This window comes from Hemicordylus capensis, chromosome 5, assembly GCF_027244095.1.
Source record: "Hemicordylus capensis ecotype Gifberg chromosome 5, rHemCap1.1.pri, whole genome shotgun sequence".
Lineage (NCBI taxonomy): Eukaryota > Metazoa > Chordata > Lepidosauria > Squamata > Cordylidae > Hemicordylus > Hemicordylus capensis.
This window is the reverse complement of record NC_069661.1, coordinates 100,887,388-100,907,952: the sequence shown is the minus strand read 5'-3', so window position 1 is coordinate 100,907,952 and position 20,565 is coordinate 100,887,388. Positions and strand designations below refer to the sequence as shown.

The 20,565-nt window shown below is 44.3% G+C and overlaps 1 protein-coding gene across 12 annotated transcripts in view; it reads right to left on the bottom strand.

The window, feature by feature from the left end:
- The window catches only part of YIPF7 (Yip1 domain family member 7), a 66,159-nt gene that overhangs the window by 25,002 nt on the left and 20,592 nt on the right, over positions 1-20,565 (bottom strand). For 10 of the 12 annotated variants that reach the window (XM_053251484.1, XM_053251488.1, XM_053251483.1 and 7 more), the window contains 3 exons: positions 15,273-15,389; positions 12,319-12,485; positions 4,716-4,861 (listed from right to left, as the gene is read on the bottom strand). In XM_053251484.1, the coding sequence (XP_053107459.1) occupies positions 4,716-4,861; positions 12,319-12,485; positions 15,273-15,388 (429 nt within the window). In that variant the 5' untranslated portion in view covers position 15,389. Of the gene's footprint in view, positions 1-4,715; positions 4,862-12,318; positions 12,486-15,272; positions 15,390-17,366; positions 17,432-20,565 lie in introns of all 12 variants that reach the window. The other 2 variants (XM_053251489.1, XM_053251491.1) reach the window with 2 other exon arrangements.

Genomic DNA, 20,565 nt, shown 5'->3' with positions numbered 1-20,565 from the left:
CTACAATAATCTTGAAGGGACTGACAAAGGCCATCTCTCCCTTCAAAGAGTAATGCCACATCAACCCGAGGTGTGATTGCTAGTTCTTTTCAGTGCCCCCCACCCTTTCTGCACATGGTATGAAATTTCTTGTCAGCATAGGCTGGTTTTAGCTAAGCTGCCATATGAGTGTCAACACTATGCAGCATCGCTTTCAGACTGCCCACAACCTTGTACCAAAAAAAGGCAGATATGCACTGACTTCTATGATTGTCATCAATATGTGCATGGCCAGGTCTATATGAGGTTACTCAGCTGAAATTCAGCACAGGCTGACTAAAAACAAACTCACACCTCCTAAGCATATAAAGGAAACAGGTCTTGATTCATTTGCCATGTACAGAAATGGGTTGCTATGTGTGTATTGAGTGATGGGGTGCAAAACAGGACATTCTACTGCTTATAACAAAGGCTGCATTCACACATAACCAGGGTTTGGAATTTCAGGGAACCATGGTTTCCTTACCGTTACATCCAAACATGTGCAACTCTGACCCCCTCTGTTGCACAACCCAAGGTTATGCTCAGGAGACTCCAGTTTGAATTCTCGGTTTGTAGTGAGTTTCACTGCTCCAAACCGAGGGTTCACAGAGCCTCTGTTCTGTCTGAATGCAGCACTGGAGGCTGCATTCAGCTGGACTGGAGTTGAGGGAAGAAGCTCCCCCCTCTCTCCCTCCCTGATTGGCTGTATGGGCTGTCCTTCAAGCAAAAAAGAAGCCAGCACAACCAGTTTCCCCTCTCTGCTGTCTTGCTGACTGCAGAGAGGACACTCTTCCTGTTGCCCAGGAGTGTAGCTATAATTGAGCGAATGGGTTCAAAGAACCCAGCCCCCCCCCCAGCTCCTGCACGCCCCCCCCCCAGCTCCATTCCTCCTTATTTCCTTCATTATCTCCCTCTCTCTGAGAGGCCGCCAGGGAGAGGGGTGAAAATGGGTCCCCTCTTCCCTGGCTATGCCCCTGCTGTTGCCCAAATGCAGACAGGAGAGTGGGTGATGAGGGGAGTGGAAAAGTTCCAGGCGAGATGAGAACGTGGCCATACTGTCAACTATGGTGCAGTCCTCGCAGGCATATCACGTGGGGGTGGGCTTATATTTTTGCTCTCTGCAACTGTCCATGAAAAACACACAGTTCAAAAGTGTAGTTCCAGTACTGAACATACTAGCAGGTCCATATGATTCACTGGCTCTAATTTCTGCCAGGTTGATGCAACTAGTAACATGCATTAATAAGGTTACTGGGCCCTTGCCAGGAGACAGCGCTTGTACCTTTAAATACTCTGAGGCTTTAGCTATTTTACTTTCTGCCCTGTTCCTTCACTGTCAAGGTTGCCAAATGGGCAGGAAAAAAGAAACAGCCTAGCCTGCTCTTCTGCCTTAAGAGGAGCTTGATCTGCTGGATCAGCAGGTTGATGATTTTCAGCACTTGAAGATAAACATCATTACCTGCTAATTGCTCCTGATTCAGCAGCTGTTCAAGGCACAGCTTAGGGTTGCCAACTTTTGATTTAAAGAATTCTGGTACCTCAGCAGGCTCAGAGAGTGGGGCCCAAATATGTCAGGAAAGAGACAATTAGATTCTGGTGGGCCAGAGGCAGAACTAATAGCAAAAGCTTTCTTTTTGCTCCTGTAGATAGTGTTGGCAGGTGTGGTGATCTGACCATGTACTGTACTTGAGTTCTAACATGGGTGGAGAGTTTACCACAGCTGTCACTACCATTTTTCTTCTGGTCTTTGGCCATTCTGCATCATGTAGCTCAACAAGATCCTGTGGAGGGCAGCTACAGAGGAACCCTGCACATAACCCTTCACATAAGAGAGCCAGCGTGGTGTAGTGGTTAGAGTGCTGGACTAGGACTGGGGAGACCTGAGTTCAAATCCCCATGCAGCCATGAAACTAGCTGGGTGACTCTGGGCCAGTCACTTCTCTCTCAGCCTAACCTACTTCACAGGGTTGTTGTGAGGAGAAACTCAAGTATGTAGTACACCTCTCTGGGCTCCTTGGAGGAAGAGCGGGGTATAAATGTAATAATAATAATAATAATAATGATGATGATGATGATGATGATGTTAATAACAACAATAATAATAATAAGCTGCAGGTCCAGGTGCAGAGCCTGACCGCCAACGACCCATGTGTGGCAGCAGCCCCGCTAACCCCACCCTCAACTCTGATGTCAAATGTGGGGGCTAGCCACGCCCATGTCTGACATCAGACGTGGAGGGCATGGTCTGGCTCCCGAATGGAGCTGCGCGGCTCCGTTTGGGAGTTGAAGTCCGGCAGATGCTGCGCTCAAAGTGCCGGCCATTTAACTCCCGAAAGGGCTGCACGGCCCCTTCGGGAGCTAGACTTGAGCTGGCACTGCATTCGCAGCGCAGCCAGGAACAGCTCTCCCTTGCCTTAAAGGCAAGGAAGAACTGCTCCTGGCCTTGCTGCGAACGCAGCAGCCATTTAACTCCCAAACAAGGGCCACGCGGCCTCCGCTCGGGAGCTAAACCAGTACCCTTCGTATCTGATGTCAGGCACAGGGTGTGTGTGTCGGGGCCATGAAGTGTAGCCCCTGATTGAGCGCGGCCCGGGTTCTTTGTACCCGTTCGCCCAATGGTGGCTCCGCCCCTGTGCAGGTCTTATATGAAGTAAGCGGTGTGTGAAATTGTCTGCTGGAGCTGTGCCTAATGATCTCACACCTTTTTTGTACACAGTTCAGTTATGTTCACTAATTGAACATGCTGCTGTTGCATGCGGTGAACATGCTGCTGTTGTTTATTAACAACATCCTATTAATCAGTCCTCTTGCTCATCCTCCCCTCTGCATTCTGTGGGTCAAGGCAGAGTCCTGCTGCTTGTACTCTAGCTTGTCCTGCTAGAGGAAAAGCAAAATGAGCAAGAAAACTAGAGGTAAAACAAGGTGAGAAGTGCAGTCGCTACATCCGGTCCGAATGCCTCAGAGCATTTATTTATTTTTATTTATTACATTTTATATCCTGCTCTTCCTCCAAGGAGCCCAGAGCGGTGTACTACATACTTAGGTTTCTCGTCCCAACAACCCTGTGAAGTAGGTTAGGCTGAGAGAGAAGTGACTGGCCCAGAGTCACCCAGCTAGTATCATGGCTGAATGGGGATTTGAAGTCGGGTCTCCCTGGTCCTAGTCCAGCACTCTAACCACTACACCATGCTGGCTACAGTCATAGTCATAGTTTACAGTCATAGGCAATGGCCAACATGATGCACAAGGCAATACTGTTTCCAATGTATGTAGCACTCTGCAAATGGAAGTCTGCTGTTTTAAGTAGTTGCACAGGTGAGCTCTTGCACAACACTACTGGGGTTGGATTCCATGTGTGCAGCAGTGCCAGCTGATTAGGAAAACTGGCATTAGCTTGCATATCATGTCGGCACTGTTTCTGGGAAAGGCTCCATCAACCTTATGCATTACTTTGCACTTATTTTCATTTAAGCCAAATAACTGTAAATATAGACTCATCTGGGAAATGTAATTGTTACATTAGAAGTTGGAAAGCATTTTTAAAAGCACAATTTGGGTACACTGGATGCAAAAATGTCTTTTTCTAAGCTTAAATATGAGCTTCATATGTTTCTATTGTAATGTGTTTCAGACATATTAAAGTAGTGAATACTTAGATCTTTTGATAGCCCTAGGAGGGTTTTGGAATATTGGGCCATATCTTCCTTACATTCTAATGTCTATATATGTGATGTCATACTTGGTATACTCCAACTTCATTTAGGCAAGCACTAGCAAGCGCTACTCTGAAGTGAAGATCGTTGTGCCATTCCAGAGCTCTCAGTGTCAACAAACATGGGTTGGAAGTGCTGGGAATAAGGTCTGTAATTTGTTCTGATGCCTCTGAGTCCCATTTCAGCCACTTCCTAACATCAAAAGCAGTGTACAACTCTGTGATGCAAATCTGGAGATGCTGTATGTTAGTATGTCAGTGCAAGGAACTTTCAGATGATCAGAAGACATGAATATCATTTAATTCAAAATGCCTGTGTCAGTAACAATGATGATCAAAGATATGAGCATGCAATTCCTAGCTTTAGTTGATACAACCATATCAATTGTTTGATATATTTGAATATTTGTGAGTTTTGCATTTGTGTCCTGTATGTTATATATTTTAATTTGAGTTTATCTTTACTATATTCACTTGCTATAGCCATATATTTCCTTTTCATTTACATTTCAATGATCAAGTAATTATGCAATTAACATTTTGAACCAAAAATGTATGGCAACAGTGTGTACGTGGCATATGAAAATCAAAACATAATTTTCTAATCACCCTTTTTGTTTAATTAGAAGATTAAAAACAAAAGTTTCAGGCTGGGGATCAACATTTCCACATCAAAAATGTGTAGTTCCCAACTTTTCCCTCAAAATGCCCCCTGACACACTTTCCATGTTTCTCTTCCGGAAATAAATCTTGTCTAAATGTAGTTATTGGTGGTAAGAGTATATGGGTTAAATGCCAAGATTAATTAGTGAGAAATTGTGGATAAGGAACAGGGGAATCCTTTGATATCAACTATAAAATACATATTTTTCTATATATATATACTGACGATCCATATACTGAACATCCTTGCATCCTTAATAGACTCTATTTGCAGATATGGTTATTATGCTTATATGGTTTCTTCTACTGTATACTGTACCAATAGCAGTGTTGCTCCAAGTGCTAAGCAGAAAACCAAGGGCCCCGTCAAATCTGTCTCATTCATAATGCTGCCATCTGCTGGCTTCGTTGGGTTTAGGACTGTTAATGTTTTTTGCCAGATGTGATCAAAGTTGATGCCTAGCTCTGCAACACAGAAAGTTCCCAAATTATTCATTATCCTAAGAGAAAACCTTGATATAACAATTCATCTGGGACTCCGAGTCTCAAAATAACAAAACAGTCAGTTGGCTGTCGGCAGATTATTCTAATGACTTGTGTTGTAGCCAAGACTTAATTTGGACTCCAAACTGGGAGGTATTGATGACTCAGTTATGAGAGGAGAAACTATGTAAACCAGATGTTAGCACTGTCCCCATATGCCTTTGAATTCACTTTTTAAAAAATTCAAGTATTTATAAACAAAGTTTGCATAATTGTGAACATAACTTTAAAACAATGAGGATATCAAAGATGCATGTTCTTATTCTCTTGTACCATCAAATATGTGTGAAATCATATTTACTATAGTAAGGATCCTTGTCGATGGTCACACTCCTTACGTATACAGTACAGGCACATAGGGAACTAGGACTGCACTTATTAATTTAATTAGTGGCTTGTCTTTAGTGTTCCTTCATAAAAGAAACAGCTTTGTTTTCACAGTGATGATCAGTTTTTAAAAGGACAGACAAGAAAGTGGTTGTACATAGGGGTTTTCAGGTAAATAATGTCATTTACTTGTCAGAGTATGTATAATTAGGATTCAGTACTGCAGGCCTGTTCTGTGACCGATAAAAGTCAAATGCAGCCTACTGGCCACATATGTTAAAAAAACATTTTTCAGTCTGCACAAACACTATAGGGGTACTGCCAAACCTTGGGCAGGCCATCATAAAGGGTTGGTGGTTTGTGTTTGGTTTGGGGGTGTGATGTCACAAGTTCTGCAGAACTGTCCATAACTGAAGTGGGTTAACTTGATATATGATTAAGGAAGGTCAGAGTACAGGTGTCAGTCCCCTCTTGAAGGACCATCCAATCCATGGATGTTTACTGTGGCTCTTTTGTCCAATCCAGCTCTCATCAACTTGGGCAGGGACTAAGGCAGGCTTCCCCAAACTGCGGCCCTCCAGATGTTGCTGAACTACAACTCCTAGCATACCCAGACACAATAAATTGTGGCTAGGGATGCTGGGAGTTGTAGTTCAGCAACATCTGGAGGGCCGCAGTTTGGGGAAGCCTGGACTAAGGTATGTGGGAAGTAGGGTAATATTAATATAATAATATAACAAGTGAATTTCAGCCCGTTAAATAACGCGCACTAGTAACGGGCGCTCCGGGCCCCCCGCCGCCATTCCCTCTCCCGCCGCCAGCCTGCATGCCGCGGCTGGTCTCCCTGCCGGGCAAGGGCCCCAAAGTCTCCGCGCCGGCGGCCGCCGACCACCCACCCGCCCTCCAAGCTGGACCCATAAAAGTCCCTATTTTGAGAAGGAGAGAGGAGCTGGCAAGCAGAGCTCCTCTCTCTGAAAAGCCTCTTCCCGAACTGGCGCTTTGGGCGCAAAGGACGCCTATTGCGTCCTTTGCGTCCATAGCGCCAGTTTGGGCATTGACTTTGCACAGAGAAGAGCTCTGCTTGCCAGCTCCTCTCTCCTTCTCTAAATATGGACTTTTATGGGTAAGGAGGAATCGGCCAGCTGGGAGGGCGGGCGGGTGGTCGGCGGCTGCGGCCGCGGGGGCAACTGCATGGGCCGATTTGGCCCTTAATCGTGGGGGGGGGGTTTGAAAAGGAGGACTCGGGCAGCTGGGAGGGCAGGTGGGCGGGCGGGCGGGTGGCAGACATGGCTGCCCATGGGGACGGGAGCGGAGGACTTGGGCAGCTGGGGGGACGGGCGGGCGGGCGGGCGGCGTCGGCGGCGTCGGCGGGAATCATTTGCACCACATCAGATAATTTGGCCAACATGGCCACCCGTGTCTGGGCGGCCGTGTCTTTTTCGGCGGTTCTGGGCATGCACTCCGCGCATGCCCAGAACTGCCCAAAAAGACACGGGCGGCACGGGATCACACACAGGGGTTTTATTATAGAGGATATTAATGTGAGGGTGTCTTAGGTAGCTGGCATTTAAAGTCTTCCCACTAAAGGTGACCTCAGATTTGAGGGAGGGTTTTCTATTTAAAATCATTCACATGAGGATATCCTTATCAGCCATTCCTGTTCCTGGCAAGGCTTACTCCCTGTATGTACTGTTCTGTGGTACACTACATTTTTGCAGAGATGACATTGGCCTAGCCGGCTTGTCCCTCGCCTCGGGAGTTCATCGTAGATACTCTGATCACCTTTGTGACTGTCTGGGTTTTCCACAGACTGCAGGTGGGGAGCTCACATGATTGAACCCCATACAAGAAAAATAACTTCTCATTGAAAACTAGCATGATAAAGAGAAGGGGTTCTAGTCCAGTCTTCTCTCTAACATGCTAGTTTTCTATGGAGTTTTTGTATGAAGTTATGTGAGCACCTGCAGTGTGAAGTGATATGGACCAAACGCAGGTTTACCACCTCAGTGAGAATTTGTCCTTAGAGTGAAGCCAGTTCATCAGGTAAGTTGGCTGCAAAACAGTTCAAGGCAGACAAAACAAACAAAAGTTAAGAAGAACAATCCCTTGGGTGGTGCACGGAACTGGGTTTGGTGGGTGGGTTCAAATTCGAATCCATGAATCTAATTAGTTCAGTCAAACCAGCTAGCAGTCTGGACCATTCAGTCAAACTGGGTCTACCCAGTTCAAGGGCTATACTTGTAAAGGGGAATCCAATGAGGATTCCCCTTTACAAACAAAGGGTTGGGGGAATCCTTTGTTCTAAAGATTCTGTGTTCTAAGGGCAGCTGGGGAGGGGTGGCGAAAGGGCACCTACTGGCTTTGGTGGTGGCAGCTCCTATAAGCTCTGCCGGCACTCCCCCCGGCAGTGCATGCTGGCATAGACCCAGTTCCAGCCTCCATGCACGGAGGCCATTTGTGTGTCCAGTTGGCAGTGGCCACAACGGGTCAGTTGGCAGTCTAACCTTTGTCAGACCACCAACTTATTATCAGTTTCGGCTGATATGTCAGCTATGCCCATTTCTGGAGGTAAATGGCCTTTAAAACAGTAGTACATATGCAGTTGACCTCCAGGCTTGTCTACTGTAACACACTCTATGTGGAGCTGCTTTTGTACCTAATTCGGAAACTATAACTGGTACAGAATGCAGCAGCCAGGTTGGTCTCTGTGACAACCCAAAGGGAACTTATAATACAAATTCTGAAAGAACTGTACTGGCTGCTGCTATGTTTCCAAGTGAAATACAAAGTTCTGGTCACTTCCTATAAAGCCCTGAACAGCTTAGGTCCAGGGTACTTAAGAGACTGCCTTCTTTTCTCATGAACTGTGCCGCCTATTAAGATAATCTGTGGAGGTCCAGTTATGTTTGCCGCCGGCTCATCTGAAGATGACTCAGGGCCAGGCCTTCTCTGTGGCTGCCCCAAGGCTTTGGAATGCACTCCTTGTCAAAATAAGAGCTTCTACAGCTCTAATTGCTTTTTAAAAGACCCTTAAGACATATCTGTTTTCTCAGGCTTTTAATTGAGATTACTTCTAAACTGTTTAATTGTTTTTAATCCTGTGACATTATTTTAATTGTTTCACTCTATGAAAGTGTTTTAATTTGGTTTTTATTTTCATATTGTAATTTGGATTGTGTACACTACCTAGAGATGTAAATATCGGGCGGTATATAAATATGATAAATGAATAAAAAATAAATTGTCCCACAAATTCCAACCTAGATACAAGACTGTCAGAAAGATAAGAAATGACAGGGATTCCAAGCAGAAGCGGCTCAAAGGGTTGCAGCACCTGAGGCAAGGCACCTAATGCTGCCTTGCCCCACACCCTTGGTGGAGGCCAGCCCCCTTTCAAAACCAAGCCTTGCAAGCTTGAAAGTGGTGTGGGGGTCAGGAGGAGGGAAAGTTGCCAGCAGCCTCTTCTCACGCTTCTTGTAAGATTTGCAAGGGGATTGAGGAGAAGAAAGCAGCCTACTCTCTTCTCCCCATGCTCCTTACAAAGTTGGCAAGGGTCAGATTGGTCCTGAAGAGCTGCTTCGATGATAGTAGCAGGGGGCGTCTTTCCATCCTGCTGATTCCTCAGTAATCTGCTGCCTGAGGCTGAGGCAACAGGCTCACCTTGCCTCATGAAAGGGCCATCTCTATTGCAAAGTGTATAAAATTAATGACTTAGCAAATAAAGTAGGACTTGCTTCCTATGTTTACATAGGCAGTATGATACTGGAAGATAGAATCCTGGATTTAGACCATGTCAGCCTGGATTCAAGGCCCTGCTAAGCCACGAAGCTCACTTGCTGGGCATGGATTGAACTTATCTCATAGGATCATTATGAGGATAAAAGGGGGAGGATGGCTCTCTGAGCTCCTTAGAAGAAGAGTTCCAATGTGATACTGGGGATTTTAACTGGGAATTTAACTCTGCATTTTCTCATAAAGATATTGTGAAGACAGAAATCTTATGGATCATGACAGATTTAGATAACGTGGTAAGGCTGAATATGGTACGGTCTAAGGGAGGAGAGCTGGTCTTGTGGTAGCAAGCATGAATTGTCTCCTTTGCTAAGCAGAGTCTGTCATGGTTTGCATTTGAATAGGAGATTACATGTGAGTACTGTAAGATATTCCCCCTACAGCAGTGGTTCCCAATCTGGGAGCCTCCAGATGTTGCTGAACTACAGCTCCCATTATTCCCAGCCACAATAAATTGTAGCTGGGGCTGATGGGAGTTGTCCTTCAACAACATCTGGAGGCTCCCAGATTGGGAACCACTGCCCTACGGAATGGGGCCACTTTGGAAAGAGCATCAGCATGCTTGCATGCAGAAGGTTCCAAGTTCCCTTCCTGGCATCCCCAGATAGGGCTGAGAGAGAAACTCCCACCTGTTACCTTGGAGAAGATACTGCCAGTCTGTGTAGGCAATACTGAGTTAGATAGACCACTGGTCTGACTCGGTAGAAGGCAGCTTCCTATATCCCTATGAATGATCTCAGCTAGGAATGTCATGTAGAGGTGTCGGCCACATCTTAATTTGTTGATTTGGAAGAGACTTTTGACCATCTTTTTTGATCTAACATAGCTGATTCAATGTCATTATAGTAATGTAGAACGAATGTGTCTCACAGGAACTTTCTCAAGTTTTGCCTTGGAAAAAGCTGTCTTAATGTTTTTTAAAATTGGCAAATTTATTACAAGATATGTAAACAATATTATAACAAGTGTTTATTAATTATAGATACCTTAACATGATATCTGATTATGCAATATAAATATTGAGGGAAAGGCAATGCTATGAAATCTGAATACAAAATTTATTGTTATGCTGTCATCTAGAGGTAGTAAAGTAGATGATGTATGTGCCATAAAAATGAGTTAACGCCTTTATTTCCCATGCAAATTGTAGTGTTGCCCTTTCAAACATAAACATGTGTCTATGTTACAAATGCAAGACAACAAATCAACTGAATTTTTTCTCGCTCTTTTATTTGGCAGGCTAGAATTGAGTATTAGTTCTAAATGTACTTTTACCTAGGATTCTGACTTTGCTGTGATCAGTCCACATACAATTCTGGGCATGGGCAATTTCACACATTGGGGTTTGAAACAATACATACTTACAAGCTTAGCTGATTTTTGTCTGACTCATGTTTATTTATTAATTCGGGAGAAAGACATTTTTAATATTGATGCATTACTGACTAGCTAATATCCATTAATAGGAAGTGATTTGCAAATGGTTTTTAACATGAAGAAACCTGCATTAATGGACACAAGCAGTAAACGAACATTGGTTTAAATTCCCTTAAAAGTTTGTGTAATGGAAGCAGCTGAGTTGTTGGAAATTGTGCAGGACCCTGGGCAGAGGTGCACCTAGGTAACTTTGGAGCCTGGACCTAAAGGCCTTTGGAAGCTCCCCTGCTGAAAGTTAAGCATCATTTTTAGCACATAGATTCTTGAGGGCACAGACCACACTGCCCAGGATAGACTAAAGTCGATTTGGGGCCCCCCGCAGGGTGTGTGGAGGTCCTGAACCTTGGCCCTGAAATCCAGGTCTAAGAGCGCCTCTGACCATGGGATAATCTTGTGTGGAGAAATGTGGACTTGTTGAAAGGCCATTAAGGGGCATATTCCAAGTAGAGATGTTTTTCACCTCAGGTTTGATAGAGTGGGGAAATTGCCCCACCATATACTACCATTTGTTGTAAATCTATTATATATTTTGAAGAATTGGTTGGTTTGTGCAGAATAAAGTCATACTTCCTGATGACCTACAGATACCAAATTTCACATAGTCATGCCACTGAAATTAGCAGAATGCACTACTTTTTAGACTAGAATATGCTCAATGAGAATCTTAATAGTTCTAATTTTAGAAGAAATTCTGAATATCATACTTCTCTGTTATATGACCTACAGATACCAAATTTTGCCTGAACAATCCTGCCACTTAAATTAGCTGAATGCACTACTTTTTACATCAGAATATGCTGAAAGATTTAAATTATTATTTGTATTTTTAGAAGAAATTCTGAATATAATTATATTTTAACTGTTATTGTTCTCAAAAGATTTTTATCACTCAATAATCAGATCCATAATTCCAAAATGACATCATGCACAAGAGAAGATCTTTCTCAGATTCAAATTTACTATGATTCAGATTTACCATACAGTATATGTTAATTACTCAATACGATGAATAATGTTTGAAATTGAAATCCTACAATTCTGTTCTTTTATTTTCATTTTTCAAGCACAATAATAAGAATTCTATGAGATATACAGGTGGCCCTCAAATAGCAGTTTTGCACTTGCATGGGTCACCCCCCTGTATATCAATTTAGTAGTTTTGGGTTTTCATGGTTTTCTACTCACCTAACTAAATTGGTAAATGGTTTAAATACCTACTCACCCTGATTCTCACCTGGCCTGTGGGGAGATTTAAAGTAGTGCGAGAGGCACAGGGTGCTCCATCCACTTTGTCTCTTGCACCGTTTCTTAAACCCTCCCTTGAGTCAATCAAGAAGTGGGGGGATGACTATTTGAACTGTATATCTCCTTGTGCATCTCAGATGATGCATAGGAAGGTTTAAAGTTTAAATAGATGCTCTCCCCACACACACTGCCCCATCCACTCTCCCCGCAAGAGTGGATTGTTTTGCTTTTGGGGGTTAGGTAAAGCACTCCAGTATCAAGATTTCCGCGAACATTACTCCTGTGATAATCAACGGCCTCCTGAATTTCATTTCTTGAACTTTCCCAGCAGTGTAATCCACGCAAAATGACTTTGCTCAGTCAACAACAGCTGGCCTCACCAACCAGTAATATATATTTGGTGGTGTGATATGCACACATAAGACATGTTACCATTAAATTTGAAACATCTATTATATGGGGGAAATAAACCATTTAACTTGATTCTACAGAAATCTGTGATGAGTATTAACACATTCTGCTGTACGCTTTGCTGTCAGAATATGCAAAAAGTGTAATTAAGTATTTTAATTCCATACCTTCTAGCAAAGGAGGCTCTTCATCAAAGCTGTCAGTGTAAGTGTTATTAGATGGAAATGCAGAAGTGTGTGTTGGTTGAAAAATCTGGCCTGTGTATGGACGAGAAGATGAAAGCAATTCTGGAGGAGCAAAGGCATCAGATTGGGGCAGGTCATCAGCTGAAACTCTACAATGAAGGGGACATTAAAACATGAACAGAGCTACTGGAGTTAGTGGACATGTTCCTGAAAAAGTGGTGTAGACAGTAGCATTACCACTTAAATCACTGAATGTTACATATGAACATATTTTAAACACCTGCATGCAGAGGCGTAACTATAGGGGGGGCAGGGGGGCACGTGCCCTGGGCGCCATCTTTTCTGGTCACGTGGGGGGCGCCGCCATGACAAAAAAATTTCTTTTAATTTTTTAAAATTTTTTTGTTAATACAAATGTTTCCTGCTCAGTGCAGCAGCGCTGCAGCAGTCAAGGGAGCGCGTCGGCGCCCCCACCCCCACGAGCGGTCCATTCCGCGCCACCCGCGGCCCCCCCCCCATTGCTTTGCTGACGCCTGGCAGCCAGTCAGTGGCCTGGCTTGGCGGCGGCGGCGGGCGCTTGTGAGGAAAAACCTAAGTATAATGTAGTATGTTGGGGGGACGGGGGGGCGCCATTTCAGTGCTTGCCCTGGGCGCCGTTTTCCCTAGTTACGCCTCTGCCTGCATGCACACTTCAACCCTTCCAAAATTAAGAGGTTGTGTCAAAAGTTATTGTTTCATGGACAAAAGCACTTCCATTTGTGCAAAGGGGGGCAATTTACCCCTGCATTCCCTGAAAATCCACTCCTCGGGATTTGGGGATCCTCTGGAGCAGGATGGCATGTGGCATGAGGTGGGGGAGGGGGCTTCAGCAGGAAGGGGGGATTGGAAAAAAGCACCCCCTTTGGACAAAGAAAGCAACAGTTTCGGATACAAGGCAAATGTATTAAAAACTGACATCTGTAACCTGCACCATTTTATGGTTCTGGTTTTCCAACAACGATATTAAAGCAGTCTAATTCACGCGTATTAAAGGGGTATGGGAGCCACTTCCATGTGGCTTCTTCCCACACTACTTCACTAATATGTGCATAAAATAATCATATGTATAAGTTACATGATGAGGTTCCCTCCCAAATTAACATTGCCCCCTTTGCTGGGCAATATTTATGGAGGAGGGAACCTCTACTTTGGCCCCATCCACAGCCTTTCTCCAGTGACATGGGAAGAAATCATAGGGAAGTTGCTCCCATGCTCCGTCTGCAAGTGTGAGTTTGCCCACTGTTGAATGGAAAAAAGAGCAGTCCGTTTATGATGGGTTGTGTGTGTCTCGTGGCCACTTCATGCAATTCTTTTTCAAACTCAAGGTTGTTAAAAATGTATACTCTCTAAAATTCGAAGGTTGTTGTATGTTTCTTTGGGGTCAAAAGGTTGGGAGGCAGCTATGTGTATCAATGAAAAGGAAAGGAAAGGAAAGGAAAACAAAGAAAATCAAAGAAAATGAACAAAAGTGATTACTTTAAGTACAGATTTCTTCTGACATGGAGATTAATCTCTTCTGGGGGGGAAATTAGTGTGAAGCAGCCCTAAACATTTCTCAGAGTTGAGGAACCACTTGCAATATATAAACATCAAATGGAAAGAGCAAGATATGCTGAGATTAAGCTTCATGGCTGGTTCCACAGATCAGCAGAGGTGGATAACTACAAAGGCCCAGACACATGAATGAGCCCACCAGCAAAGAACCCACATTGTCATCTTAGTTCTTAGTTGACATGGAGTCCAATGAAATCAAATCTGCCTGAGCTTTATGCCATTCCTCAACAACCTTTGTAGCAATGCAGGGGACTCTGGAGTGCGATTCCAGTTCAGGTCAGCTTTGCCAGGTTGGACCCACCCAGGGCACTCCAACTCCAACATTGCCAAACATTAGAGAAGGCCAAACATCTGATGCAGTCTTTTAATTCATGAGTCCCAGACTCCTCCATATTCCACCAAGCATAACCTTGCCCCCCAGTCCATTCTGGGGTCCTCCTAGGCCAAGTTGCTCCAAAAAGCTCAAGCTGGGTCTTTAACCTGGCTATGTAGCGCTTTGTAATTGTTTGTTTCAGTTCTAGATCTTGCTTCAGTACTAAAATGAACAATTACAAAGAATGGAAATGTTATTTTCTACTTACAAAAAGAGGTCAAATCTGAACATTGTTAATTAACATAAAATCCCATGAACATAAAAGTTTGGGTACAATTTTCAGAATTAAGAATATTGAAATTCAAATTTCCCCAAAGGATATCTAACAATGTATCTCAAATTGTGTGCCAAGGATTTTTTCTGAAGTACGGACTTAAAATTTGGTTCCTTTTGATTTCAGAATGTTCATACTTACATATACATATTTGAATTCAAATTCATTGTTGTACTTAGTGTTAGTTCTACTAACTGTTTGGAATTTCAGGTCAGGGATCCTAACTTTGAGTCCCCAGATGATGTTGGACTGCAAATCTCATCACCCCCAGGCACAATGGCCTGCAGCCATTGTGGCTGGGGATGATGGGAGTTGTAGTCCAACAATTTCTAAGGACCCAAGGGTTGGGAAGCCCTGTTCTAGACGGTATCCATTTCTCAGACTGATTTAAAGGATGAGGGAGACCTACTGATATGATAAAGAAGATTTTGGGAAAGTACTTACAGGAGATTTCATCTTACATTATAGCTCATTTTTTAAGGTAAAAGGAGCTTTACCTTTATCCTCATTTCATAAAGTATAATGTACTTTTTTGTTTTATTATTAGTATACCCAGCTTATATAAATTACATGTGAACCCAACTGCAGGAACCCCTCTTTTGAGATATTTTAAAACTATCAGATAGTATTATTTATTGCCAGTTGAGATTCTATATTGAAATAGGTCAGTAAATCATGCCTATTTCAAGCACTTACCTTTTGTTTCCATAAAAATCTTCAGTGTCTCTAGACCCATTATAACCTTGTTCTTGGTTATCAGAGGTATAGTCTGACTGATAAAAATCTATATCAAATTGTTCAAAGTTTGACATTCTGGGGAGAAGGAAAACAGATTATTTATCAAAAATCAAGTGTTAAATATCATAAATGTTTCATCTGTCCTTTAGAGCCAAAGAGCCGGGTCTCACGATCAGTGAGACCCAGTTTGTGAAGTTGAGCGGGCACACGAGCAAGTGGGAGCCCTGGGTGGCCAGATTGGCTGCCCACATGATTGCCGGCTCTGTGACGGAGCCAGCGGGGGCTGGGGAGTTTGGGGGCCGTATGGCCCCCGAAAGCTCCAGTATTGCCTGCGCGAGCTTTTCGCCTCCCCTCTGGGGGTCTCCTCGTGAGTAGGCGTGCCGTGGAGCCGCAGCTACTCCGTGCCGCAGCTACTCACGATCTTGAAAACCGGGTTCGCGGAGCGCTCGCTCTGCAAACCCAGTTTTAGGGGAGGGGTACTTGAGCAGGTTACCCGCTCTAGAACCACCAGGCTCGCAGCCGAGCCCGGTGGTTCTCATGTTTACAGAAAATCGGGCTAGTGGAGGCTAGTTGTGAGAATAGCCACAAGTTAGAGCAGGGGTGGCGGGCAAAAGGCCCTCCAGATGTTTGCCCACTTATGAGTTAGAGCGCCGAGTCACTGTGGCATGCAAACGAATAGCCCAGTCCTTTGATGGAGATTATAGGAATACATGTTGTTATGTCTTGGAGGGTCCTAATGTGTTCCTGAAGTATTAGGACCACTAGTGGTCAAGCAGGGGACAGACTGTATTTATTGGGTAAATCTTTCCAAGTGCTGCATCTAACTGAGGGATGAGGGAATGTGTGATCATGAAGGCAAGCAAGCAGGGTGAATAGAACAGACATGATAACAAGTTGTCAGGGCCAAGAAGCAGGTAGAGATTACCAAAGTTGGCTTGAGGCAGGAATGAGCTGGAACAAAGCAAATGGTTTAGTGTGAGTGGCACATGGGAGGTGCTTCAGTTGCATAGCCAAAGTTATGTGGAAGGAGAACTTCATATAAGGGGAGGTAAGGGAAGTGATGAATCTTGAAGGACAGGGACATGCTCAGACTATTCACAATTGATGACACTGCGCTAGGTACACAATAATTTGCCATTTAAAACGTGTATTTTGTGAATACCGGTTTAAAAAACAGGATTTGAATAAACAAAGCAGGGTTGGGAGAATAACAGGGATTAAGGGTGAGAGCCAGGTAAAAACAAATAAATAATCTATCTCAGGAACTGCTTTCTCCTTCACATGATCGGTTTACTCCCCTGTTGGCTGCTGTTCCTCTCTCACACCTAGAGCCGGGTCTCACGATCCGTGAGACCCAGTTTCATTTGGTGAGCGGGAAGGGAGCCCTGGGTGGCCGGATCAGCCGCCCACACGATGGCTGGCCCCGAGATGGAGCCAGCGGGGGCTGGGGAGCTCGGGGGCTGCGTGGCCCCCGGAAGCCCCAGTATGCCCTGCATGAGCATGCAGGGCATACTGGGGAGACCCCCGAGCCGGGAGGCTGCTTTTAAGCCTCCCTGCCGGGGGTCTACTCGCGAGTAGCCGTGGCATGGAGCCGCGCAGTGGTTACTCACGAGCAGTTAGCCCGGGTTTGCGGAGTGCTCGCTCCGCAAACCCGGGCTAAGAGGTGGGCTACAGGAGTGGGTTAGCCGCTCCGGAACCACCGGGCTCGGCTGCGAGCCTGGTGGTTCTAACGATCACAAAAATCGGGCTAGGATTTTCCTAGCCCGATTTTTGTGATCGTAAGAATAGCCCCCTAGTCTGACTTGAAAGCCAAGTAAGAGGGCAGAGAACAGCAGAGGAAGACATCACAGGCTACAAGTGCTTTTTGACCAACTCTTCGAGGTTTGTGTTTGTGTTCAACCACTTGTGTGCTTGAACCCTGCCCATCCTGCCCATCCAACAGCAAACCTTTACCCAACTCCACTGTATTAGATAATTTCTAGCTAGTATTTAATTTCATTTTTGGGCAGGTTGCTCAAGCACATGGTGGCATCTCTGGATGAGACAGCTTACCTGAACCCATTTCAGCCTGGCTTTGGAACTAAGATAGCCTTGGTTACCTTGTTGAATAGTCTATGCTGAGAGATGGACAACAAGAAGATGTGTTCCTATTAGTTCCACTGGTTTTTGATGTCATCAGCTATGGTATTGGCTGATTGACTGATTGCCTGATAAGGTTGGGATATAAGGCACTGTTTTGCAATAGTTCTGGACCTTCCTGGAATGTAGATTCCAGGAAGAATGCAGGGCTGGGGACTCTATTTCAATGCCTTGGCATCCCACAGAGTTCCATATTGTCCCCCATGCATTTTAACATCTATATAAATATAAAACCACTGAGAGAGGTCATCAAGCGATTTGGAACCTGTTGTCATCAGTATGCAGAAGACATGCATCTGTATATCTCCTTTTCAACTCAAATCTAGAAGACTGACTGTTCCTGAATCACCATTTAGAATTGGAAATGGACTGGATGAACTATGTCTGGGAATCCTTGTTAGAGGGAACACTGCCCCTTTGAGGGTTCCACCACAGCCTGAGGTGCAATTGGTGGGAATGAGAAATTCTGCCTTTTTCCAGGCCACTCCTTGCCCAGAGAGGTGCATTTTGCCTGCTCTTTGATGGTGACTGTGTCTTTCACGATCTTTTAAAAACATTGTGGTTGAGGCAAGCTCTTTGCTTTCCATTTGTCTCATTTCCTCTCCTGATTATTTTAGTGTGGCTCTTTTATTGCTTTATCTTGTTTGTTTTTGTTTTACTGATTATATATATTTTACTTTGTTTTGTACTGATTAATTAATGAAAGTTGCCTTGAGTGCTTTTGGTAACAGAAAGGCAATGCACAACTTATGAAAATGAATAATAGTGATTTACCCACATCTCCACTCCATAACCATCTCTGGAACCACAGAGGTGGTGCCTTGCTCTCTAAGCTATGGGTTACTAACTACAGTTCTCATCATCCTCTGCCACAACAGCCAAAGGCCATCTCCTGCCCTAAGCCACCACATATCTGCTGGGCCTCCAAGCACCATCCACAATCCTCTGGCTTATTCCACCATTCCTGTATGTCAAGCAGGTCAAGCATAGAACAAAGGATCTTATTGGGCCCTATATATTGGGTCCATATGGGCCTTATTGGTCCCCGGTGCTGTCTGCAGCAATCCCACTCTATTTCATATACACATTATGAAAATGAAACCATTATGAAACCAACATCAAGATGAAAAAGGTGAGAATTTTCCTAAGAGCAAAGAGGTGCTAGCAATGGTTGCTACTTCATACTCAGCATCAGTCTCTCCCACCATTTTCAGGGAGTCGCAAAGTTGGAACGGGCCCGGGGACCCCCATGCTATTCATGGGCCCTCCTGCCTCCCCCCCCGCCCACCGCAGAAGAACTCTAAGGACATGGTGAAAAGCAAAACATTCCTGGCATGCCCTTTCTCATACTCCTAAGTGCACGCACACATTCCCCATGCACACAGACACATTCAGAAACATTTTAAACATATATACGTAGTAAGGTAAAAGGTAAAGTGTGCTGTCAAGTCAGTTTCGACTCCTGGCGACCACAGAGCCCTGTGGTTGTCTTTGGTAGAATACAGGAGGGGTTTACCATTGCCTCATCCCACGCACTATGAGGTAATGCCTTTCAGCATCTTCCTATATCGCTGCTGCCCGATATAGGTATTTCCCATAGTCTGGGAAACATTCCAGTGGGGATTTGAACCGGCAACCTTCGCTTGTTAGTCAAGCATTTCCCCGCTGTGCCACTTAAGGTGACTAATATATCTAGAACAGAACCTCATATATCCATAAAACATCAACAAACATGAACAACAATGAGAGTAAAGAGTGAGCTGGTGCCCAGCTGGTGCCCCCTCCCTCAGGGGCCCAGGGGCACTCTGCCCGCCCCTTCAATTAGAGGTATGCCCCGCTCCATTCCCTTTAAATAGCAGCACAAGCGTCAAGGGCTGTAGAGAGTGAGAGAGTGTGATACATTTGCCAGCATTTGCAGCCAAAGGGAAACTCTGTGAAGTGTGTGGTGATGGCCTGTGGCCATTGGAGAAGATGAACTGAATTATAAGGATGTTTAGGCTGGCAGGATGGGGAGGAGTTGCTTTGGTACATAAGATTTTCAAGGACATAGAGTGGGGAGGGGGGATGGATTGTGGGAAAAGAGCTTTAGGGGGTGCATGTGGGTAGCTAAAAGCTGTAGGTAGCTGTGGTGCTGGTGAAAGGGTTTGGACAAGAGGTGGAAGAGTAGTACTCTGGAACAGATGGGGAGAGGTATTTTTAGAAGATACCTACTGATCATATCTCTGGCTCCCTCGCTCACCAAAAGTGGCAAATTCAATGGAAAAAGTTATGGTTTCCTTGAAATAAACATGTAAATGTCAGTTGGGAAAGGATAAGCCCTCCTCCAACATTTTGAACTCATGCACAATTCAGAACTGATATATTTGTACAAGTATTTTGCCATTTAAACTGGAGCACTTTGGGGTTTACATAGTAAAGTGTGCACTGTGGCCATATGGTAAACACTAAGGCTGCAGTTCTGTACATGTTGACTTAGGGATAGCCTCATTGTACTCAGTGGAGTGGGGCTTATTTCTGAGTAAACATGCACAGGATTTGGTTATGCATTCTCAGGGGAATACGCAAATCACTATGTAATGGCCCATATCTTGCACTAATGCCATCAAAGGAATGTTAAAGAGAAATCAGCTGAGATTAAAAGTATGTAGGTAAGATATATCTTCCCAAAATGTTAAACAAAAATGTCATTCTCTGATATGAGTGCATTTAATTGTATTTGCAGCCCTATTAAACACCTCTGATTTATGGAGATTTCCTAGTACATACCACCACTTTTGACAAGCAACAGCTCATCAGCATTTCCACATAGCCTCTATTCAGCTTGTTGAGGGTATAGCTATATTGGACCATTGCTCTGTCTGAATTCCAGTTTTGCTATCTACACAAATGTATGTTTGAAGAAACAGAAATAAATTGCTTTGAGTTCTTGTTTTATAGCTGCTTATCTCATAAACACAACTAAGACTTTATTCCAGGAACAACTCCATTTTCCCCATCTCCTTTCCCTCATTTTCCCTTTCTGACTCAATTCCCCCACACTCTCTACAGGATCCCCACTGGGACAAACTTCTAAACAACAAAACATAAAGGATACTAGATAGAATACAGCAGT